Source organism: Sprattus sprattus (assembly GCF_963457725.1).
Source record: "Sprattus sprattus genome assembly, chromosome: 18".
NCBI classification, from domain to species: domain Eukaryota; kingdom Metazoa; phylum Chordata; class Actinopteri; order Clupeiformes; family Clupeidae; genus Sprattus; species Sprattus sprattus.
In genome coordinates, this window is record NC_137916.1 from 17,642,838 (window position 1) to 17,668,501 (window position 25,664).

Below are 25,664 nucleotides of genomic sequence, written 5' to 3' on the forward strand. Positions count from 1 at the left end.
CATTCTGGTTTTCTCCTCTTTTAATATCACATTCATATCTATGCTCTGTACTGTTTACAAGTTTAAAACAAGTGTTGATGAACTAAAGAAAATAAATCAGGCAGGCAGAAAGTCCGCGTGGAAAGTCCAGGCACTGGAGGGGGGTGGGGGTGAACAGGAGAGAGGCGAGGGTTAGGGGGGAGAAGAAACACGGCTATGATAAAGTTTCCTCTCCCCTGCAACCCCCTCGCCCCCCCCCCTGTTCCTCCAGACTACAACCTGCAAATAAATGTCCTTTCATTTCGGATGAATCATTAAAGATAAAGTAAGAATGAGTTCGTTTTTCCACATCATGCAACTCTGAGAGATCTCACAGAGTGTTATGTTTGCACTTCACAGAGAAATAGAGAGAGAGATAGAGATCTAATGCATCCAAACACAAGTGATACAATCCTATGTCATTTCTTTTAAAAAAGCAATCAGGAAAAAAAGAAAAAGAAAACAGAGTTTTTGAGGTTAAACGAAAGTCTAATGAAAATAATGAAAAGATAAAGAACTGTGATTGGATAATGAAACTGACATTTTCCTTTTATCCCTCCCTAACCCTTGTCATAGCATATTTTTTTCCCCATTTCAAAATCCTTTCAGAACAATTTCTAACAGCGGAGAGAACAAAAAAAAATATCTTTGGAAGAAGTAAAGTTTTTTCCTTTAATAGACTATCCACTACAGTATATGGAGAGATGCTGCTACCCACTTGCTTATGAAATTTATTAACTTTGTTTTTCGTTTGAACATTTTCAATTTTCAATTTTTTTTTGTGTCCTTTTTTTTTAAGTCATTTTACCGTTGTCCTATTTTTTTATTTTTCCTAAGAGGTAGATCAACAAAAAATATTACATGGTTACATGTTTTTTCATGCCCCTTGATTCATGAAGTGAGTACAGAGGGGGACTTGGGGGGGTGGGGGGGATGGGGGGATAGGGGGGGGGGGAGTATTCTCGTGTTATTCTCGGTAAAAGGAAGTCCGCGGAGCGAGAGGGTCAAGGGTCAGGTTGGGGAGGTACAGAGAGTCCTGAAGGGCGGGGTCAGATAAGGTTCACTGAGGATGGAGAACAGGCACAAGAGTGTGTTTCATCGACTGAGGTATACATAGGTTACTTGAGGCCCACCCATAGCTCATCCTCCTGCACAAGAGCGCTACAGGCTTCTATACAGTACTAAAATCTTCAGTAAGAACGTGAGTGCAGGGGTGGAGGGTCGCAAACAGAGGCTCTCCTAATGGAAAACAATGCGATGCAAAGCAAGTCATTTTCACATATCGCGGTCACTGCTCTACCCCCACCACCCCATAATAATTCTCATTCTCCATGTTCATCTTGGGACCCTCCACCTGAAACCACCAGAGGCTTCTATAAGCGCATGTTGTTCCCATCCTCAATGCCCCTTCAGAAGCCGCCCTCCTTGTCTATTGTGCTAACCTGGAGTCGCAAAGAGCACTCCAAATAGTCAACTAATCTCTGCTCTGAACAAACAAACAAACAAACAAACAAAAACACCTCCCTCCAACACTCTAACCCCCACCCTTATTTTGTTACATTAAAGTTCCCAACTCTAAGCCGGAGAGGTAAATTCAACCCAAAAGTGTGATAAACAAATGAATAAATGAAAATAAATTAAAAGAAAACAAATCTAAATGTAACATGCACTGTCGCTCTTGTCTGGTTGATATAAACAATCTTATGGCTAAGTCTTGAGGTAGCGTTCCTAGTTATGTGAGGTTGTTTACGTCTTGGTAGCACCCAATGTCTTCTTTGAATTTCGGCCAGAGTCTAGTGTGAGGTGTGAATGGTGATGTGTTTAATTCTAAAAAAAACAAAAACAAACTAAAAAAAAAAAAAATACACCCTACATGGTTGAGGTTGACAGTTGTCTATGTGCGAAACTATATGCTGTAGGAAGTGGAGCACTAAATCCAATAATCACGCCCCTCCACCCCTCCCCCTATGAATGAGAAGACTTTGAGGGCTATGAACAGTCGTTGTGACATATGCCAACAGTTCACTTGGCTTCAGTCACAAAATTGCATAAGAAAGAACAAATGAAAGGTGTGTTGAAGATCTAGATCGACAGAGCGATTCAACGGATCGAAACACTGGGGCTAAAGCTTGTGCCACTTAGTGATCAAACCAGGTTTATATGGATGCTCTTCACGCATCCATAGACTATTAAAGAGCATTACAGTCGTGGTATCTCTCCGACTACCCCAAAGACCTATGTTTGGCACAGGTTTCAATTAACGTCATAAGTTTCTCGTTAGTATTTAAACTGATTTAGTAACTGCTGGAGAGATCTGTGCATTAAAATATGTTTGGAAAACAAATCTATATTCCAAACTAGTCACAGAAACAAATAATAAAAATAAAAAATAGAAACAACTGAACAGAAGTGATAAAACGGACACAAACAAGGCCAGCGTAAGAGAGGGTGTACTCCAGAAAAGTCAAAGTGTTAAACAGGTCCTTATGAATGTGTGGAGTACAGGAAATATTTCAAATGAACTAATAAAAAAAAAAAAAAAAAAAAAGGGAAGAGACAGAGGGCATAGAATGGGAAGGGAAGGAAAATGGAGGACAAAGAAGAGGAAGAAGGATGGGGAGGAGTGTAGTCGTATGTGACTACTACTGTCGACCTGCTGCTGTTAAAGTGTTGGTATTAAGCAACAAAAAGAAGCTTTAGGTTGATAACTGGTAGCAAATCATCTCCTCATACTTTATAAAAACATAATCTCTACCTCTCCTCTTCTCCATAAAAACAGAGATTGGCCTATCTTCCTTTCCTCTCTTTTATTCCTCCCTCTTTAAAAAAAAAAAAAAAAAAACCCTCTCTATCTTTCCCAACTTTGCATCAAGTTCAAAGGATCCTGGAGATTTTCTTTTTCGGTCATTATTCATAAATTTTGTAATTTTTTCAACCAGATGTCATGTCCAAATAAAGCTTGCTGAAGTAAGAAAACAAAAACCAAAACAAATCCCCCACCCCTCAAAAAAAGAAATAAAGGCTGCAGTCTGAATGAACCTAAAAGTGTGCGTCTTGGTATCTGTGGTTACAGCTCTGTGGGCTATTAAAAGACGGAACATTTCTCTTCTGTTTTTCCCCACTTGAGGCAGGAGCAGGGAGGGGTTGTCTCTAAGGAGACAGCCAAGTCAAGAGGTACTAACCAGGCCTGCAAATGCGTAGGCAGCAGAAGTTGCTGCCCCTAGCAGAAAGCGAAATGGAAGTAGAAACAAAAGAAAAGACTTTTGATCTCTCTAACGACGAGAAGCAAACGCCTAAGCTAAGCCATTGGCCCAAAGGGACATGTACTGTGTGGTACATCGTTTGCGATTCCAAGAATATGATGTGGCAGTGGTCCATCAATGTATGAGACATTTACTCAGTTTTGCTCTCAGAATCATTACGTTTATCATCCTCCATTTTGTCCACTGATTTTTTTCTCTAAAGTTATGTAAAAATACAAAAAATCTTCACAAATGCTTTCTTGTAGATCTTATTTACAGGTTAGATCTCTAATGATCCTTCACCTTCTTGCTCTTTTAGTTTGCTCCCGTTTCTCAGAGATTTATAGCATCCCCGGTCCAAAGGAAAAAAACAAAACAAACAAAAACAAAGAGGCCAAAGAATCCCCTTTGAGGTTTTGTCTGCCTTTTCTTAACACCCCACCACTACCCCGAACGCAAAAAACGTTCTTAGACCCAAGTTAAAGACACATACTCTCAGTCAGTCACTCTCTCACACACTCTCAAATACACTCAGACAGCAGGGGCAATGAGGGGGGCTGCAGTTAGACCAGCGCTGTAAGGTAATAATTATTCACATTCTTTGTGTGTGTGTGTGTGTGTGTGTGTGTGTGTGTGTGTGTGTGTGTGTGTGTGTGTTTTTGTGTGTGTGTATATATACTGTATATGTGTGCGTGTGTGTGTGTGTGTGTGTGTCTACAATTTACATGTGTATTATTTGTGAACCGTGGCACTTTAAGGCGCCCGCCATGTCATTACGTTGCGCAGCACAGTGCAGAGGACAGCGCTGGATTGGTCCAGTCCACCTCAGCCCTCGGTGTACAACCGAAAACATCACCTCATAGGAACACTGCTGTGGAAACAGGCATCATACAAGGCCACCTGTTGTGTTTTTCAGTATTCCACCGAGATTATCAAGTTTACGTTCCCCTGTAGTGCAGGGAAGGAACCACTTGAATGACCAAATGTTTAAACAAGAACACAACAAGTCATAAATACACATATTTTGCCTGGGTCTACACTGCCAAGACCCCCATTGGAGGTGACATTATCGGTTGTGCACAAGTGTTCTCCATTTCATGGAAAAGCCACTTCTCATTGGCCGAAAGTGTGATTTCAAGATTAGCTCAAAGCTTGCTTCAGCAAGTCCCAGAGGTTGACCCTAGGGTGGTATACAACTGCCACCACAATGGAAGAAACAAACCACTCAAAATCCACCCACTACAAACTTTCAGGGTCACCTCTGGTTCAATCTGAAATCCAAATCAAAGAAAAAAAATTGCTCACACAAATAGATACATGCACACACAAAAAAAAAAAAAAAAAAAAAAAAAACACAGAAAAAATACCAAAGCAACAAGACAAAAAACCTAAACAAATTACTTCTTCCTTAAAAAAATAAAATATTCAGGACCATCAGCTTTTATATAAAACACCAGCAAGCTAAAAAAAAATGAAAAGAAAATTAGGAATACTGAGGTAACAATACCCTGAGGTAGGTTTTTTCGTTTTCTTAATTTCATCTTTTCTCTAATCTGTTCTAGTAAGGGAGGGGGCGCCCAGACTTCTGGTGCCCTCTCCGGCAGATTTGGAGCCAAGCTGGGGAAAAGAGGAGCAGGGGTGAAGCCAATTACCTCGCTTGGTCGTGACCTTTGTCCTTAAAGGATGGAGCGTGGGCTAGGGGAAGGAATGTCAGATTCAGACACCATGACCATCCTACAGCCACTTTTTGGGTTCCTCCTGTCACACACAGACCTCTGCATATGCTGCTGGTCAGAAAGATGACTCAAGACTATTCTGATTTCAGGCTGCTGTTTAATTCCTCTCTCAGATACAAAGTTGCATATGGAGGTCTTTGAGGGTAAGGACCGAGTTTAAAACGATTCCTCACAAAAAAAGAACCAAGGAAAGCCACACTTGAATCAAGAATAGCTGTAGGATGACCATGTCCTGGTACGGAATTCAATCCAACATTCCTCCTCTGCCCGCTCCCTTTCTAACCTTCTTCTGAGGGGCTGGGTTAACTCACATATCATATATATATAATATATATAAAATATGCCAATTTGGCGCGGGTCGTCTGCCAACGAGCATCGCTGGCTGCTTTTTGGACTGACGTCGTTTTGTTTTTTTCTTCCACGTGGTGTTTCATTCCAGATCTTAGAGCTGTTGCTCTGCAATAGAACTGCAGAGTCAGCTTCGACCCGCGCACTAACTGTTCTCTCGCCACAAAGACTGTCGGCACACGCCTGCGGGTGGGCAAGGGGTGGTATCTCCCGCCGCACCTCTGCTGGGTCCTTGCACCCAGGGCGCTGCCGGCAGTCACTCACAGCGTAATAATAAACATTTATGAAGATTATATTTACAACCTCTTTATTTTCTTCTCTTTGCATTTTTTTTCCAAAATCTTCAACCCCCACATCCTCTCTTATGTGGGGGATTTAAAGAGCAGTGTCAACAACTGCAGCCCCTTCTTTTATTGGTCGAGTGCAGGGTCACCTGATTGGTGGCCCCGCTCCCGCTTTTTGCGATGGCTTCCTCCTTGCCCCCTTTTCTCCAGATTTGGCTGCTCTGCATTTTCTTTTATAATACCTCTGAATAAACATTTCTATACATATAGCTCTATTTTTCTTAAAAAAAAACACCCTTAAAATATCAAAATGACCAGAGATGGCAAGGACCCCAAAAAGGGGAGGTTAGTTAGAAGAAAGACCTCTTGGCTGAGCCTCAGTGCAGGCGGATGTTGCCTCTACCAGCAGATCCTGGTGCAGCATCTTCAGCCCCACTCCTAGTTTTTAGTATTACATATTAAGGCCAATCTGACTTCAGGTCTGCTGTATAAAGGGGCAGCTTTACTTTGCATCAACTCCCTGGCTTTGTGAGCTGCAATTCTGTGAGCATACACCAGAGGGCGACCTTTCCCCCTTTTACCACAAGGCCCTGCCATCACCGGTCACTAATTCTGGTCTGGCATCTGGTCTGGCATCTAGTTTTCATTTTTTCTCTCTCTCTCACTTTGTATTCTCTATTCTCTTTTATTTAACTGTCTTCTAAACTTTGTCTTCTCTCTCAGGCTTCGTCCCTCTATCCGTTTGATGCTCCTCTCCCTGTCTGCCGCTGGGTCTGTGTCGCTATCTCGGTCCGTCCAACAATTCGTCCGTTCGCTCGCTCCTCGTTCGTCTGGTCTTTGTCTAGTCCGTGTGTCTGTCCGTTCATCCGTCAGTATCTGTCCATCGGTCCAATCCTCTGCTCCTCGGCACGGCTCCCAGGGATGGGGCGAGGAGGGGCGAGGCGAAGTGTAGCGGCTGGGCGCTCACTTCCTCCGGGTGGACTCCTGTGCCAGGCCCCCCTCGGGCGTCTGCAGCTGCTCTCGCTGCTCTCGCTGCTGCCCTTCTCGCTGCTGCCCCTCTCGCTGCTGCCCGTCTCGCTGCTGCCCGTCTCGCTGCTGCCCGTCTCGCTGCTGCCCCTGCTGTGGGTGCGGCTTCTGCTGCTGTTTGACCTGTGTCAAAATGTCCCTGATCTTTCTCTGTGCCAGCTGAGGGGGGAGAGAGAGAGAGAGAGAGAGAGAGAGAGAGAGAGAGAGAGAGAGAGAGAGAGAGAGAGAGAGAGAGAGAGAGAGGCATGGGGCATGTAAGCAGAAGAAACAAGTTGTAGTTAAATACAAACAGGCACTGTCAAAGGACAAAAGGATTGAGTACTTAGTGGAAACCTAATGGCCCTACCTGGCTTGCGTAGAAGTGGCCAATGATCTTGACGATAACCTGGTCCGACTCGTCCGGGGTCTGCTCGCGGGGGACCACCACCTCAGCAGCGGTCAGGTTTTGGAGCTCATTAACCTGCCCAGGGGAGGAAGGAGGGGGGGGGGGGTAAGCACTTCAGCAGCCACCTTTGTGCTCATGTGAAAAGCATACTACAGTGTCTAGTCACAGAAAAATCAAAGTCCAGTTACACCCTAGGGCATTCTTGGTTGTGGTTAACTTGTTTACACAGAACGGTGACTGAAATACAAAACTGGCAGAGCGGAAGTGTTATGGCAACACCGTTCAGTTTTCAGGAAAATTATGGATACGTGGCGTAATATAGTATTGGTGTTATGGAGACATGGCATTGCCCTAAGACCACATCACCCTAACTGTGTCAGCCTTCACAGTATACAAAAAATACCGAATTTGTCCTACTTAGGAACATACTTTTTTTAACTACATTTGTCTGTATTAGCTTTAACAAGATTGGTTTAGTATGTACCCTGTTAGTCTTCTTCCTAACCCTCTTTCTGAGGACCCACTAGAACACAGTAACAACTTGTTGTCATGGAGACACTAGACCACAGTTACAAACTCCTTACCGTCTTTCCACCCTTTCCAATGACCCTGCCTGCTGCTGCGGCGGCGACCTTGATGTGCGTCTCCAACTTGACCTCCTCTTTGGGGCCGAAGAAGTTCTCCTCCTTCAGCTTGCCATAGATCCTGCCCTGAGCCTGATATGGCCGAGAGAGGATGGAGTTGATTATTAGGAACCAACTTGAGTCAGATCAAATAAAGATGTAAAAAAAGATATATATATTTTTTTTTAAATACCATGCCACAACAATAAATTCAGCCAAAACCAGGGAGTTCACAATCGACACGATCAGAGTAAAAAACGGTTCTTAGACAAACTGTTTATGTCCAGCAATAGTCATCATTTTACACAGAGGATTTATTTATAGTACTAGACGGGCAATGTAACCCCGAAAAAAAGGACTTTACCTATACTTTTTTTTGTTTTGTGACACACCTGTGGTAGTACAGCATCACAAAAGTCCTAAAGACTTCAAAGGGAACATTGTACATGTACACTGCCACATGGCCACGAGGACAGTGTGATCGTGAAGAATGCACAGTACCTTGAACTGGGCCTCGGGTGGTCCAGTCACGATGACCATGCGCATTTTGGAGTCAGGTGTCTCTGCTGGTGCGATCTGCAAAGAAGAGAGAGAGAGAGAGAGAGAGAGAGAGAGAGAGAATCCATGTAATCGGTCAAAACACGTCAACACCACTGTACCACTGATGCATATGGCAGTGGACATGACTAATAGAGAGAGAAGGAGAAAAAGAGATATATAAAGTAAGACACATAATCAGATAAGACAGATGAGTATAGAGGTACACACAGACAAACAAGCAACAAACAATAGAGAGAGAGAAAGATAGATGACAAAGCCACGAATTGAATAGATAGATAATACACAAAGAACCCATTTGATAGATTGAATGCAAGGCCTATGAATATTATCCTTAGCATGTGTAGCTTGAATACAAAAGCATGATGTGTGAAACCATAGGTGAGTTTTTGTCTCTCTCTCTGTGTGTGTGTGTGTGTGTGTGTGTGTGTGTGTGTGTGTGAGATGGAGGAAGGTGTTGGTCTCGTACCTTGATGGAGGCTCCAGCGAAGCGGCTGAGCTGCTTGATATGCTGGCCCTTCTTCCCAATGATGGCTCCCACCGCCTGGGCCGGGATGTAGACGTGGACAGTCTCCTGCTCCGGTGTCTGTGGGAGCCACACAGTTAGGTGTGTTTAACGACCACAAGGGGCGATTTACGTCAGCATTACAACATGGTTATACACTGCATTATCACCATAACCAGCCAAAATGTGAATTGCCACACCCCAGATCCAACAAGTAGTAAACAACATATCAATGCATTTTACATATAGCTCACTTAGGCAAACAAAGTATTACACTATAACCACTGGTGTATTAGCCTGAGTATTACATTATAGCCAGAAGCTGAGTCAGTGATGATTAGGCACATATTAAAGGCAGCAGTGTAATATAGAAGCGTCTATGGTGGTTCACTTGCAGCGGGGGTCTGGACTTCATACTTCATTCCATAAAATGTAGCGTGCACTTCATGCAAAATCTGTGGATGCCAATAAGCCCCTGTGAGTGGGCAGTTTTCAAGTCAGTATGCTCGATGGGGAGAATCTGTCAAAATGTACGGAAAACCCGTAAGAGTGTATGGCATTACAAGGACCATGACCGAGGTATAAGTCACCCTGGCCCGAGACAAGCTAATTAGTAATGAGAGTGAGTGGCATTCTGGATTGAATATGGTGGCTGACGCTTGTGTCTGCGGTCCATCTGCGGTCTGCTAACGACTGGCTAAATTATAGCCATGGCTGCCCTTAGAGAGCGCCACTGAGGAGGCCTTGAGCGCATCAAGTCAAAGCCTTTCAGCACTGGCATCTTAAATCACACAGGTCAGCCTGCTGCATTTAGTGAAATGCTTCCAGAATAAAATCATAGCATCACACACACACACACACACCTGTGTAAAAGAACTGTATGCTAAAACCACCTCCAACTCTAGCTGTTTGTACCGTTTTGTGCAGCACAAGGAATTACACACACCTGAGCACATCCACCTTTGTGCTGCTGTGCTGTACATTCTCTGTAATGCTTAAGGTATAGCATATGTATATCTTCCAATCAGAGTTTATTCAAATCTTTTCTGTAAAAAGATTCAACCACACCTTTGTGATGAAGTTTTTTTTATAAGTTTCACTTTATATTAAGTATATATATAAATATATGAAGTATGTAAACACACCCTTAGGTATGTCTGTCATATGTCATGTGAGATGTCAATTGTTGTTGTAACATAATTCTACATCATATAACATCTTAAATGTATTGTCTGTATATTGGTTAAAAATGACCATAATAATGTGTTAAATGTACATGTATCAATTACACACACATTAAGTGTTTGTCAGCGTGCATTCCTAGGTAATAAGTTAATCTGTCTATAATCCTAACCCTAAGTACAACATGCAACATGAGAATTGCAATGTATTAATTAATTAAAGGTGATTTATTAATTTAACTGATTTCTCTTACAGCCCAATGTGATGTGAGCCTGTGATAGCAGTTCGCCTCTGTCAGAAGCTCAGAGAAATCACATGGCTCCTGCATAAGACCAGCTTTATTTAACAGCCAATCACGTCTCGGACACAGCATGCAGTCAGATGCACAGGATCTGGGGGTATGTATAGGCCGTCGACCAATCCGAAGAGAGCTCTTACCCCAAACGAGCCATAGGGGGCGCCTGCGCCTGGGTTTCCTGGAGGAGGAGGGGCCATGGCGGAGGAGGGAGGGAAGAGACCAAGGGCTCCGAGGTTCAGCCCTGGAATCAGATGAGTCTGTTGCTACGGGGGATACAAAACAAGGAGTGAGGCAGGGAGAGACTCTGTAATAGAGTTGTTCCTTATTGTTTGCCAAATGCTTTGCAACACTGGAAATAATGATCTGTCATGGAAATAAAGACAGATAATAAAACAATAAGATGGTGTCAGAAATGACTTAACCAAACAAAGCTTTCAAGTCTTAAAACACACAAACAGATAGAACACTCCCCATAAAAAAACAAAAACACACCCACACAAATACAATTCCACACACACACAACACCACAACGTAACACACATGGGCACCACTCACGTTCATTGCGGCGATGTCGTTGTCGTAGGCTTCGCGCACTTTCTTCATGACCTCCTGCTCGGCCAAGCAGCATGCCTCAATGGCGCCCTTCACTGTGATGGTCCTCTCTGGGTTATACAGAGTCAGGTCCTGCAGCCTGAGGAGAAGAGAACTGGCATGAAAACAGGAAGTACTTCCAGGTTTTGGCAAACACGGGATAGAACACTACACCAGATCTGAGTAATTTCATGGTCCAGATCCAATGCAGCTGCCTGAGGATTACACTGATGCCCTAAAGGAGTAGGACTACAAACATTATGATTACATTTTCTACACGGGTCTTCAGTTCTAACGAGTTTGGTGTCCTGTGTGTCTGCCTTGGCTATCAGTTGGTGACCGCCTTGGATGCTCAAAGAACAAAAAGCTTTAGAAAAATACAGTTGATCTGAGAAGGCCAAGCGGAAATATTGCGGAAGGATAAATATACTTTGACAGTGTGTTGTGGTTTGAAACACTTCAAAGTTTATTTGAGTTGAAATAATTATGTTACATCTCTGTGAGAATCGCAATGTGTCTGGACATCTAAAATCTGTCTAGTTCATACGATAATTGTTTATTGCTTTTATTTTACTATGATTGTTGTGTAAAACCTGACTTTTGACCACATAAAATAGCATGCATATGTGTGTGTGTGTGTGTGTAAAAGTCAACACACTTACGGGGAGATGGTGATCTTAGTGTCTGTGTCCTGCTCCACCTTCTTCAGATTGCGGCCCTCCTTACCGATCAGACGACCCACAAAGTTATTATGGGCCAGAATCTTCAAAGGCACCTCATCGGCACTGTACACACACACACACACACACACACACACACACACACACACAAACATTAGCACTCCAGTTAAAAAAAACAAACATCCATTCTATACATCAGGTCCAGTCACACACACACACACACACACACCATTCAAATCCAAGTTCAACACCAAGCTTTCATCTCTTCCAACGTCATCCACTGCTTCACCTTCCAGCTCTCTTCATTCTAATTCATTCCACAATTTCAATAGAACTGTACTAATATGAGTGCCATCATGTGCCACCTCAACACGTTTACCAGACATCATTTCCACTCAATCATCATGAAAACAGAGCTCACACTCAACCAAACAAACACGATCACGCGCAGAGCCTCTTTGAGGAGCACTATGATTGTATGGCTGATAGTAAGCCTTTTGTCGTTTCTCCTCACTGCTTCATTGTGTGTGTGTGTGTGTGTGTGTGTGTGTGTGTGTGTGTGTGTGGGGTGGGGGCAAGGGAGGAGTGTGACCTGCATTGTAAACTAGGAAACGGATCTATAAAAATGTAATGGCATTTAGGTAGTTGTTCAGGGAAAGGGGTTCTGACAGCAATTAAGAGAGATTAACACACACAAACACTATCCTCAGCTACTAATAAAGAGACCCTTTGCCAAATGATGTGTGAGCCCATAAATATAGTGTGTAAACAGGCTGCTAAAAGCATGTGCGCACACACACACACACACACACACACACACACACACACACACACACAAATGTATACTATCTGTCTAGTTTGTTCAGCAACCAGCATTTGTTACAGAGCTGTCAAGGCTGACCTATCTGCAGCTGACGGTTCTGCCATCTCTCATTCGTTCTGCCCCTGAGCTGGAGGACACCAGTGGGGACCTGAGAGTTGTGCTAGACGCACACACACACGCGCACGCCACGCGCACGCACACGCACCCACAGGGTGTTAGCCTGGAAGGCTCTGCTGGCTACTCGTGTGTAGGGGTGTGCCAAATAATAGTCATGGCGATGCATCGCGATTCTAATTTTCACGATCTACTGCATCGATTGTTGACGCCAAGTATCGATTATTAATTATTTTTTTTTAATTGCATGAATGGTTGGCGAACATCAAGCATTTCCGGCCGCGAGATACTGCGACAAGTCATTCATAAACAAAACATGCAGTGTATCCAGTAATAATAATATTTGTGTTAAGTAACCTCCAAAAGTCGTTTCAATAAATACAGCTATGTATGAATTGAGTTGCTTTGAGTTATCAATTGAACACACTATCCAGATCATACACAGCCAGTCAGCCACTGGTAATGGCTTAATTTTTTTCTAACAGTGTTCAGTGAAAATTCGCAATGCATCGCAATAATTCAAGTATCGCGATGCATCGTGATAGAATCGCATCGTGGCATGTGAATCGTGATACGAATCGAATCGTGACTTCTTTGGCAATACCCACCCCCACTCGTGTGTTGATGACATGTGCAACAAATCACCTGAATCGACATTCAATGGGCACAAATAAAGGGGGTCTGTCGGGCCAGTTCAGTCCAGTACCACCTTGGAGGTGTTCATGTTGGACAACACTGATATATTAAAAGATTACAACTGAGGGGAAATGAGGTAGAGAAAAACTTTATCTCTATTCTATTAGACAACCTCAAGTGTCCACATTGGAGATCGGGGTAGGAGTCTAGGTTATGTTACAATGCAACATCATCTCGGACTGCACGTTGCTAAAAAAAAGCAAACCTGTGAAAATACTGGGGTTTCTACTCTTAACAAGCTTCAAGAAAAGCACAGTTTGAAAATACACCATCCTGAGGAATCCCTGAAGTGTCCTCTAGCTAAAGAGGATCAAAGGTGTACTTCAGTTCAGCATGGCTTCAAAGCGATCTTGTGTAGTTGTGTGGGAGTGGTCACCAAAACGGTGAAGGACAGACAGGTGGGCTTGGTTGCGCCGGGCGGTGTTGGTCTGGCGGTTGAACACTCACGTCTTGGTGTCCTGGGCCTCCTTCTGCATGATATCCAGGATCATGCGGCAGGCGGACGAGCAGCCCTCTGGGGTGGAGTGGATGCTGATTGGCTTTTCGGCTGCACCGGCGTTCTCCTTGCGGTGGACATCAATCCTGAGAGTATGGGAGGAGGAAAGAGGTGGGGGAGAGAGAAAGAGAGAAAAAAAGGTTAACAGAAAGGCAGAGTGAAAAAAAGAGAGATGGAGATGGGGTATAGAGACAAATGGGAAAAGAAGAAATAACAAAAGAAGAAGAAGAAGAAGAAAGCATAAGAGAAGAAAAACATCACATTAAACAAATCATAAACAAAAGGTAAGAAACTACAGCGCAAAGTCTGCATTTGAATATTCTGGGCACTCACTTGCTCTGCGTCTGCTTGGTGATGTTACGGATGGTGGCGCCCTCTTTCCCGATGATGGCGCCCACATACTGGGTGGGCACCAGCAGGCGCAGGGGGATGTCCGTGTGCTGGTGCTTGGGGGGCATCCCCGACCCTGGGGAGCCACCCCGGGGGCCACCCCGGGGGCCGTATCCACGGCGGCCGTTGTCAGGGCCTCGCTGTCCATCAACTTCAGAGTTCTCGTCTGGGATGTAGGAGACGCGAAGGGCATTGTTCTCAAACTGGTATCCATTCAGCTTCTGGATGGCTCTGGAGGGGGTGGGGGGGGGTTTATCAAACTCATTAAGCACATGTTATCTGAGCAGATGAAGTAAACAACATTTAAAAGAGCCAAGTGTTAGTTTTACTTTAGAGCAGACCTACAGGATATTATGGAAGGCAATAGGCTATGGTCTCCAATGGAGTGTTTAGATATACATTATCACACACACAGTATAGGTGCTTTAAGCAGGAAATGCTCTTTTGAGTAGTGCTGATGCCTTAAAAACACAAAAGACATCAGGAGACAGTTCTGTAGGTTTTCAGGGAGACCCTATCTACAGAGTAGCACCCATCTGAACCGGACATTTCAATAGTGCAGTACTGGCACATTTACACTAGATGTCAGAGCTGAGCCACAAATTGAAATGAAAACATTACACGCGCTTTTAGAAAAGTGCGCTCCGAAGTCAAGAAGAGGGAGAGGGAGAGGAAACACAATTTTAGAGCACGGAAGCCTGGAAGAGAAGAGGGATACATACTGTCTGGCCTGTTCCCGGGTTGCATATGTGACGTTCACCACGGCTGTCTCACTTTCTGTGTTCACTGAGAGAGAGAAAGAGGTAGAGAGAACGAACATGTTTCTGAGAGTTCGTAAATCTAAACATTTTCCCCCATTTTCAATATGGCACACAATCCTAAAAGACCGGAGCCACTGACCGGAGGGCTACCTATAACAGTCTAGAGGAGGGGACTAATGGCTAACAGTCAATAGATCCCCTCTAAATTGTCCTAGGCAGGTCACAGGTTGGTGTAACACAGACACGCAGGTATCGGGCATTCTTAGATGCCACCTGCTCTGCTGTTCAAACTTCTCACGCAAGTACGGTTAAGGGTCACCCTATTTGCACAGGCTCCATCCTTTATACTGGGTCAAAGCAATGATGCCACTCGGCCCGAAAAAAAAAAAAAAAAAGGAAATAAAAACGACACCACAAAGTACTCTGCAAGGAGCCTATGAACAGGTGTGATGATGCATAACAGGCTTGAGACTGCAACACAATCTCACATCCTGAATGTTCATTATGTTGATTAAAACACAGAAATGACCCACTCTGTGCACATGGACTATGTTGGGGCATATCATGCTTTGTTGCAGAGGCACCAAATCTGTAGCGCTGTAAGGCCATTGCAAGAACGGCGACCTCCTGCATGTCTATCTATTCATTTCAGCTATGACTCCTAGGAATACCCATTTGATTTATCAAGTCTCAAAAAAATATTGTGCATAAAGTCAGAACAGAAAAGACGACCGGTTCCACAGAAGACTCTCGTCTCTAACGTCTGCTAGTGTAACGTGGTTCATGTCCTGGAAACTAAATGTGAGCCACCGGTAGAAAAGATTCATAGTCATCTTGTCCTGACGTGGAGGGGAAGGGAGGCGAGGCGACCCTGCAGCTCTGACCCTCAGTAATGAGCTTATAGCCCTCCAGATTGACCCGCAGTCCGAAGGCAGGACCAATCCGCAAGGACAGGTGGACAAAATGAGATGGAAATCCCCAGAGCGGAGTACAGCCCCCTTCCCCACCCCAACCCTCAGGCACAGCAGAAGCCCTAGTGATAATCATCTGCCTGAAAAGCACAAACAGAAATCTGTGCTGTGACTGTCCAAAAATCATATGAAGTCAAAGTTTCATTTTGTTTTTTTTGAGAGAGTGTATAGATACATCTAGATAACTTTTGAGGCTGAAAAACTAAAAAAGCCAATGGTCATTTTTCCCCCTCTGGACAGACAACTGCGGTGCACCACCCCGCCTTTTGGCTCCGAAACTTCTGACCAAAAATGTGCAGAGAAAAAAAGCGAGCTTATTGAAAATATCCATTTTGCAACCACACACACACACTTCCACATAAACCTGACAGATATGATATGTTTACAGTCGTTCTTGTTAGAAATTGGGAAACCAAACTGTTTTGCTCAGCTACATATTGGGCCGCTGGCCATTTTTTGTTGCTCTGATGTTCACTCATTGTAAGTGGCGGAGATACAGCCAGTGGCTTGACCACTGTACTCTGGCATGCTTTTCGAGCCACTACTGAACTTGACAGCTAACAGATCAAAAGATAGCCCTGATCGTTCTTCTCAAGCGGTGAGTGCCTTGCTACATCATTGCTGGTGGTGTAGGTCTGAGCCAAGGCTATCTAAGTGGGCCATCTTTATGCGACTGCAAGCGTGTGAGCGGAGGAGAGTTGGCATTCACGTTGTGAGGTCATACCTTGTTCACAGTTCTCCACGGTTCCATACTGAGCCAGCAGACCATCCAACACCTGTGAGAGAGAGAGAGAGAGAGAGAGACAGACAGAGAGAGCGAGAGAGAGAGCGAGAGAGAGAGAGAGAGAGAGAGACAGACAGACAGACAGAGAGAGAGAGATGGGAGTAGAAGGAGGAGGAGTGAGGGAAGGAGAGAGAAAAGAGAGTGAGTTTTTTTTTTTTTTTTTTTTTAACCTTAAAAATAGTTCAAGATTTATAAGCACCTACAAAGCTTTAAGAGTATTTTCTGTGCATTCTCCTTTTCTTCCTTCCTGACACTGGGCTTAATAATGGAACAGAACTTTGTGGACGGTACAAATCCGGCAACTGTGTTTAAATTCAAAATTGTGAATTAAACGAAAAGGGCGCCAATCGTATTTCAGGGGAAGTTTAAAAATCCTCCTAGCAGCAGTAGGAAGTCAGTTCAAAATAAATAAAACACACAGCACTGAAAGTCACTGGTCCTCCAGAGACTACCTGTAGAGTTAGACATGAATCTCACGGTATAGTTCATTCGGCTCTTCACAGATATGGAATACTATTCTGAACTCGCATCTGAACACCGAGGTTCAGTATGAGTTTTGAAACAGCCCATGAAGGCCAGAGCCCAATCTCAGAAGCACCACTTCAAACCTGATGAACCTGAGCAAAACTCCAAAACTGACTCCTGACTCATCGTCACCATCCCTCATCTAAAAATCTCTCCACTCCAAGCCTTAGTCAATGAGCTTGTCCAGTTGCCTTCTACTACACTTAAGAGGACAAAGAGGAAATATTTGAATCAAGCAAATAAGGTTCCTTAATTTTCTTCAAACCGAGGCTTTGAAGATCAATACAAATGCAGGCACGACCAAAGCTCCTCCACTTGGTAAACCTGCGCAACCACAACCAAATCCACAACAAATTGATTTCCAAAATGAGTGTAGGGCCAAACCCTAAAGGCCAACCGGACATCACACCACAAATGGATGAATTCATTAATTAATTATAGCCCATAATAAATTAGTGCTTTGGCTGAAATATTATCAGTGAAGGAATGGACCTTGATTAGACTTAATGGCATCACGCCTGTTATTTGTATAGCCTGTGATATCAACACACAGCTTAATTAATGGCATGGTGTTCTCAATAAAGCACAATATCAAAGCAGCGCCAAAGCGACCAGGGTTCCCCCGCACCACTGGAAACATCTGGGATGAGGCTGGCAGAGCACTGCCACTGAGCACTGGGACAGCAGGCAAACTAGACACCCCCGCAGACAACAGCTCCAGTCCACACCTGAGCATGGGGTCAAGATCTGTCTGTATGCTTTGTCAGGTGTGTTGACTTGGCTTCGACAGGGAAAGAGGAGGAGAAGGCTTCTCCCATGTTGAACGGTGCTTATGTTTTCAGTCTCAGTTCAGATTTTCTCCCCAGTGTCCCCCTCTGTGGCCGTCACTCGTGTGACGTGGCGTAACCTGGGTCGCAGGAGTTCTTATTCATTCCAGCGACCAGTGTATGAACACACACATCTACCAGTACAAATTTGTGGGATCACCACCTGAGGCAGTGTCTACTGCCCTGTAGAAAGAAACGACAGAACCGATCCAGGATCAGATCATATATATATATACACATTACAGACTAGGGAGAGGTGACTACAGACACCTGAATTTCCCTAACGGAATTAATAAAAGTTTATCTTATCTTACTAGGTTCTACAATGATTTATCCCAACCAAATATACTGCAGCTGCTAGAGACCTGACAGGGTGTTTAACAGAAAGAGATGACATTGGGAGACGTATTTCCCACCTGGGACAACACAGCTACAGCAGTCTGCTAGGTGTGCAACAGGACTGTGCACAACACATGTCACACTGGACAACGTGTAATTCACTCTTTAGTCTCACAACGTCAGTGTGTGTCCAGAGCTTCTCTTCATCGCCTCAGATCTATGTATATGTACTGTTTGATGAGCCTTTGAAGAATTCAATGTCAACATACATTCTGAAGGTCACATTTGTGCAGTATGCTTGTGAGTGTGCTTTGGTACTTCTGAGCTAGGTTTTGTATTCTTTTTGAATGGCCAGATTCCCTCAGAAAAAAAAAGATCATTCATTTCAACTACTGCCTTGACTATATTTCAGTGCAAATAATCTCCGTGTGGCAAACCTGGTTTACCATGGTTAGAATCCCCCATGTCAAACAAATACATTTGTGCTTGAGTAGGTTTTCCACTGGATTGACTGACTTGTACGTAAATCATCCCTCACCGGTCAGCTCCGGAGCCCCAGTGTTAGCCGACTGGGCGGGTAGAATTAAAAACCGGCATTTAACAGCTGCACCTTCTACTGTACTGGGCCAGTGTGCGTGAGGGTGCAGTGCGGGGGTGCCGTCGCCCCCGTGTGGCCGGCAGTAAAAGGGCGAGCGGTAGATCAGGGAGGCCTGTCTGGCTGGATTGGACAGGACAGTCCCGCCCACTGGAGCTGCCAGAGCCTGTAGCCGGCCTGGCTGTCACTGGCAATGTGGTTGGTGCCACGCCCCGCTCAGACACATGCACCGCACACTTGCACTCTCACACACACACACACACACACACCCCCACAACGCAGAAATGCCAACCTTACTGAGAGATCAGAAAAATGGTTCGGCATCGCATGGTTTTTGAAGAAACCTATTAGAGCCATTTCTTTAAAACTGATTACTCGGGTGATTAAACCATCTAAATGATTTTCCAAAAATCTTCTTTTTTTTTACCTGTTCTTATTCCCAATTAAAACACAAGTTGCCCATGATCACAAATGAATCACACTTTAACAGGACAGTGACTAAATACCACTGCTGCCGATTCTGGATCAGCTCCCCAATCCGGATCAAATCAAGATCTACACCATATCAATTGCAGACCTAGCCACCATCTCCAGGGCAGTACTTAGCAAAAAGGAAATCAGATTGCAGTTGTGTCAAGGTCACTGTGGCTTGACTCTTCAGGGTTTGGGTTAGAGATGGTGTAAAGATAAGAGAGCTGTGCTGAAACACATGATGAGAGGGGACTGAGAGAGACTGCTTACCTCCCACTGTAAGTGTGGTGGAATGTTGCGGATTTGGAGTTTTCTGGTCCTGCAAAGACAAAGAGAGAGAGAGAAAGGTGGAGGAGTTAGAGAAGCATCTTTACATACACCTTTACTCCACAATCGTCAAAGCCTTTCTGGGTTTGGCCAGCATATGAAGTATGAAGCACATCTTGGGATACAAACATAAATATAATGAGGATGAGGTAGGGAGGATTTTGTGACTAACAATAGTATTAATTAGATAATAACTTTCAAAAAGTCAAAGCCTATGGAAATAACACAACGACCTTGTCCACCATTGTAGCTTTACAGCAGTATTTCAGAGACCTTTAGACATACTTCATGTTCATATTTAAATTTGAGAAATTGATATATTTCATGTTCATATGTGAATGTTTAAATGTTTTAGACGAGTACAGCTTATAACACATGTCTGTTCCACACGTTTGTCTTCACGACACACACACTTCCATATTTGAATTCTGAAAGACTAAAGACTATTCATATCAAAAAAGACCATTCCAAAACAAAAAGGACACTGAACGAGTGACCAGCGCCACTGTCTGTTTCCAACCACCGCATCCATCACCAAGCCAAGTCAAGTCAGATATCTGTACGAAACATTGTTCAATCTTTCTCCGAGACCACACAAAGATGTTTGAAAACGGACATCAGCCCCCTTCACTGATGATTCTTGGCAAACAGTGACATAGAAAAGGTGGGACCCGATATACAAACAGCACAGTGGAATGCATTAAGGAGGTAGTGTGTCCCACTGCCAGCCAGCACGTCCTGCTGCCTGTTGCTAATGCAAACCCAAGTGAGAGACTGTGTGTGTGTGTGTGTGTGTGTGTGTGTGTGTGTGTGTGTGTGTGTGTGTGTGTGTGTGGGCAGAGGAGGGTATATTGAATGGGTATATTGAAACCGTACACTGACGACTGCTGTAGCACAGTGCCAGCTGTCCTGGATCCCATCCCAACACATGGGGGAGAGGGGGGTAGAGAGAGAGAGAGAGCGAGAGAGAGAGAGAGAGAGAGAGAGAGAGCGAGAAAGAGAGAGAGGGAGAACGAGAGCGAGCGTGAGAGAAAAAAAAAAAAAGACTATAAAGGGTGTCCAAAACAGGTGGTGAAGGTAGAGCAAGTCCACTTTTCTTTTTCAAAAGTGCAAAAAGGAATTACAAATTACCGGCAATAATTTTACTGGCGGAAATAGCTGATCCATTCACATTTACCCATTCACATTTTTTTATCCAAAACAGTTTATAGTACAGGTAGTAACAAATAATATACATGTTCCCCTTGGACTGACTCAATGTTTTTTTTATTGCAGTATGAGCTTCACCTGAAACACTGGGATGTTCAATTTCATTGATCCAACCCATATCTAAAGAGGCCTTCCGCATATAAAACTAATTTTACATGGCTAACAGGACGAAAAATGACAGGGACTCAAGAGAGAAGTTGAAGACTGACTGAGTAAGAGAACAGGCCGATGGGCTTGCCTGCGCAACTCTCTAGTGCCTTTAGAGGGAGCTCGTGAGAAAAAGAGCGAGAGAGAGCGAGAGAGAGGGCGAAAGGGAGGGAAAGAGGGCGCGTGTGAGCTGAGATTGAGAGAGGGGCGCGCACAGAGCTCAACCCAGGAAGTATGTGGCTGCTGGGTGCTCGTGGGAGGGGCACCAGAGGCCCGCCTCCATTCTGCTCTGCTCCGCCGGCTGGGAAATGGGTCAAAGGTCATCCCCTTTACCCACCAGCCACCCAACCCAATAACCACGGCAACCTCTGACCCCCAAGTGGCCACAGCCACCGCTCTTTTTTCCCCCTCTCTCCTCTCCCCATCCCCACCCCCTTCTCTCTTCATTTTTCAGCATGTCAAAGAAAAAGCGGGAGCCAATCAGATTTAACAATGTCACAGACCACCACCAGAGTGTCTCACGGTGAAGAGATTAAGTCCAAAAGTGCGGCCTTGACGAACAAAAATGCCTAAGGTCACAAGAGCATCACCTCCGCCACAATTTACGTGACACAAAATGGCGGACATTTTGAGCTCCCCGCTCTGCAGCTCCACGTATGTCGGCTCTCCCTAAAATGGTGGTTGGATTAAACTAAACACCAACACCCACAGCTGGGGGCAGGAATGCCAGTGGGGTGAAAAGGTGGTGGTCGGGGAGACATGACTGATCCCAGTGAAATGTTACGGAGTGGTTAGTCATCATCCCAAAAGTGTTTCAGTCAGAAGTTGCCAACCAACACATGTTTTTTTTTCTGAGATGTCATCACACAACAGTATGTAGTTTTGCCCTTCAAGTCCCCAGACACATACATATAAATGCATTCCATCCTATTACACACACATGTACTTATATCTTCTTTCCATTCCACATTCACAGATCAGTATCTTCTACACAACTAATCAATTGCCCCCACCCTTTTACTCCTGGCGTCACACACACTTTAACCCCCAGGATCTTCAAGCATCAACCCCAACCCCCAACGCTCTATCTTTGAACATGTATGAGCATTGCGCGTCACAGCCCACTAGCCCCGCCATGCTGACCTATGATTGGCTAGGGCGAGGAAAGGCCTCATGGGTCTGGAGGGGACGAAGACAGAGGGCTCTCGTGGGGATGACACAGTTGCAACCCCTTTTGTTTGGGGCTTTTTTGTCTGTTGTATTTTGTTAGTGGGTTGGAGGGATGTTTGATTGATGGGAGCTTGGGGGAGGGGGGCGCTCAAGCCCTGTGATGATGGAGATTCCAGAGGCAACTATCTGCATCCCCAAAATCGTCTCAAATGTAGGTATCCTGTGAGACTGATGGAGGAGAACCTCAACACAACTCAACACACACCACAAAACATCGAACCAGCTGAAGCAGAAGAGGGGAGGAACAAGGAAAAATGCCCCCAGGATGGAAAGAACTGAACGAGGAGCAGAAGAAAGAAGAGCAAGGAGAGAGAGAGAGTTGAAGGAAGTAAAGAGAGAAAAAACAAGAAAGGTGGAGAGGCTTTAGCCACAGGTCAAAGGTTAGGATTCTTTCAGCAAAACCAGGATGGGAGGGGGTCTCTCTCCCTGTAGTTGTGTGTGTGTGTGTGTGTGTGTGTAGAAGGGGTCAGGTTATACTACCATGTAAAGAGCTAAGGGGGAGGGGCAGCACTGGTATCAACACTTCAAAAGGTTACCTTCATCTGAATGGTGCATTAACTTACATAGGCAGCCTGATGTGCTACAGAGCTCATACACTGGAGAGGGTCTCTCTATAACGGACTGAGCAGTTAGATCAGAGAGCAAGACACAGAGGGAGAGGAAAAGTGGTAAAGGAAAAAAAAGAAAAAAGGAATGAGCGTAAAAAGTGGGGTGGGAAGGGGGTGGGGGGGTGCTTTGAGTAGCTCAGACCTACGGTCAGACTGAGATAACCCCACATTCCTGCCTCAGCAAAGTTAAATAAAGCAGCTTGGAAACACAGTCACACACAAACACAGAAAATCACACAAGCAGGTGGATCGGTCAAGGAAGGGGGGGGGGGTAAACTGGGTCTTCACATTTGGGGGGCCCTGTTGCATGACGGGGCAATCTCAGCAGGGCCGGAGGACTCCACTGAGCTCCCCCTTATAGATAGACATGCAATGAGAGGCATTCCAGTCAAACACACACACACACACACACACACACACACACACACTCACACATAAAGATTAAGGGACATGGAGGACATACGATGGCACCCATCGGACACATACACAGACGAAACTACGACAACTGACTCTTAAAGGGGGGAGTATATTTACAAAACATACTCTGAAAGAAACAACAACCTCACACAGGCAGAGGTATATAAACCCACGCAATACTGACACACACACACACACACACACACACACACACACACACACACACGGCATGTACAAAATCTTTTTAAAAGATAATTGTTTTCTTGGATATGGTTGAGAGGTATGCAAGTTTGTGACCAACTCCTTAATGCAAAAAGCAGGATGTGGTTTCTGGGCATAATTGCTTGGACAGAAGGAGCTAGCACCCAATAAGCTCAATCAGTCAACACACACACACACACACACACTTAACCATGTGAGGCCCATAGCTGGGGTGAAAGGTCAAACAGGAAATGGAATTGCAGGAAGTGGCAGTGGTGTTTCGTCCACTTTCCCCTCGCTCTCTATCCTGAGGAACTTCCTGTCTCATTTACATCCCCCTGCCGCTCAGCCAATCATATGGCAGTAAGGGGGGGGAGGGGGGTTAACATGGAGAGAGAAGAGGAAGAGAAAGAAAACAATAGGGCTTCCAAGAGGAGCATTCTCTCCTCTCTCTCTCTCTCTCTCTGCAATGCGCCCCTCCCCGATTCCTCCCCTCCAACACACACATATTCACTCACTCCCTGTTTCCGCTCACTTGCCTGAGGAGATAGAAGGATGGGGGGAAAAGAAAGAAAGAACTTGGTGTGGGGGCGGGTATTAGACTGGATACAACAGATCCTGCTGATTAGGATCCCCTATACACTGCCATACGAGAGGAGGTTAACCGTAGACTGGCCCCTCCAAGATGGCGTCGCTTCAACACACCCACCCATACACACATCCACCCACCCACCCACACACACACACACACACACACACACACATAAGGTCTGCAGCAACTTTGTGACTAAAACTGACTAATAAAGTAGTTGCCAGCTAATGGAATAGTCAATTAGTTGGTTAAGTCATTAAGCATGTTGTTCCAAGCATTAACTAGCTCAATAGCCATAGAAAAATGCTCTTTTCTAGATATATGGAGTAGCTACAGCTCATCACTTAAAAATCACAAGGAGTAACCTCAGCATGATTGAAAATATTTTAATCTAGGAGCATTTCACCAAACCATGTCCTCTACTAGGAGGTTGGTCAATTGCTTTGCATTACCGCAGGATTTAGCAGTACAGGCTCACATCTTCTATATAGACAGGTATTTTGAAAAAAACATGCTGACTCTGCAGAAGGTGACTTCCCTAACTGTCGTGCAAAACCAACTTAAGTATGACTAACAATGAGCGTTGGCTGCTTGCATGGCATTGCAAAGTATGGGAACGTCCACCGAAATGATGATTCAACTTCAAAAGGCCATATCATATCATATCATATTTATATATACACATGTATATATTTATCATATATACATGCCATATCATATTTCCATATCAAGATTTTGTTTGTCACCGATTCATTACGTTGGTCTTATTATTCAATTTTTATTTATATGAACTAAAAACTATGAAGCTATAAATTGGAAAACTAGAAAGTTGCTTACTCTGCTGATGATGCCAAGTCTCCAGCAATGCTATGTGCATATGAAGATAATTAGTTATTGGAAAGCAAGCACACACAACTTCCATCTCATCACAGACCCTGAATGTAACTCTTGTGATAACGAACCCATGAGATTAGGCTATTCCTCACTTCAAAACAACATGTGCAATGATGTGAAATTTGGTTGGGCAGTTTGTTTAATTAAACTGTATGTTTCAGCAAGTATCCCCAATGTTTCCCCTAGGATTATTTTTTTGCAGCAGTGGTGTGGTTGTGTGCACGTCCATGAGCCCAGGGCACTGGAGCCATTGATGTGGTCACACTGGGACAAAAGTAAAATTATGTGAATGAGATGCAGAGAAGTCGATCAAATGTTGAACTAAACCAAACAGCTGTTTAGAAATCATCATTTTTAAATTCCTTTGAATAAATGCATCAGTTATGGTATTAATACACTGAATATAATGTGGTATGATTTTGTTAAGTTTAGTAAGTTAAGTTTAATAAAAAAAACATCATGTTAATGCATTAACAGCACATCTTGAAATATATAAATTATACAGTATTTTATTTTGAAATAAATCAACTAAATCAATTCATTGAAAAAAAAAAGAGAGAAATAAACATCAGATTAATTGGTTAGCATAAAAGTCGTTAGTTGCAACCCTTACCCACATGCACAGACACACAGTTTGCACTGCCAACTGCCTTGGCCGGTAAAGTGCACATGGGTTGGGCGGCCGAGATCTCCTCCCATAACGTACCCAAGGCTGACACGTGACTCCAGAAACAAACCCACTTCACAGGGAACTTCAGAGACAAATCACCC

At 44.3% G+C, this 25,664-nt stretch overlaps 1 protein-coding gene across 1 annotated transcript in view; it reads right to left on the bottom strand.

The window, feature by feature from the left end:
- Positions 1-6,591: 6,591 nt before the first annotated feature.
- The window catches only part of igf2bp1 (insulin-like growth factor 2 mRNA binding protein 1), a gene marked incomplete at both ends in the record, with an annotated part of 42,048 nt that continues 22,975 nt past the window's right edge, over positions 6,592-25,664 (bottom strand). Inside the window, 14 exons of the mRNA XM_080856193.1 lie at positions 6,592-6,813; positions 7,001-7,114; positions 7,624-7,755; positions 8,164-8,238; positions 8,690-8,806; positions 10,346-10,468; positions 10,761-10,896; positions 11,459-11,581; positions 13,557-13,691; positions 13,939-14,226; positions 14,718-14,781; positions 16,452-16,503; positions 18,521-18,562; positions 19,539-19,587. Of these exons, the coding sequence (XP_080712319.1) occupies positions 6,592-6,813; positions 7,001-7,114; positions 7,624-7,755; positions 8,164-8,238; positions 8,690-8,806; positions 10,346-10,468; positions 10,761-10,896; positions 11,459-11,581; positions 13,557-13,691; positions 13,939-14,226; positions 14,718-14,781; positions 16,452-16,503; positions 18,521-18,562; positions 19,539-19,587 (1,672 nt within the window). The remainder of the gene's footprint in view (positions 6,814-7,000; positions 7,115-7,623; positions 7,756-8,163; positions 8,239-8,689; positions 8,807-10,345; positions 10,469-10,760; positions 10,897-11,458; positions 11,582-13,556; positions 13,692-13,938; positions 14,227-14,717; positions 14,782-16,451; positions 16,504-18,520; positions 18,563-19,538; positions 19,588-25,664) is intronic.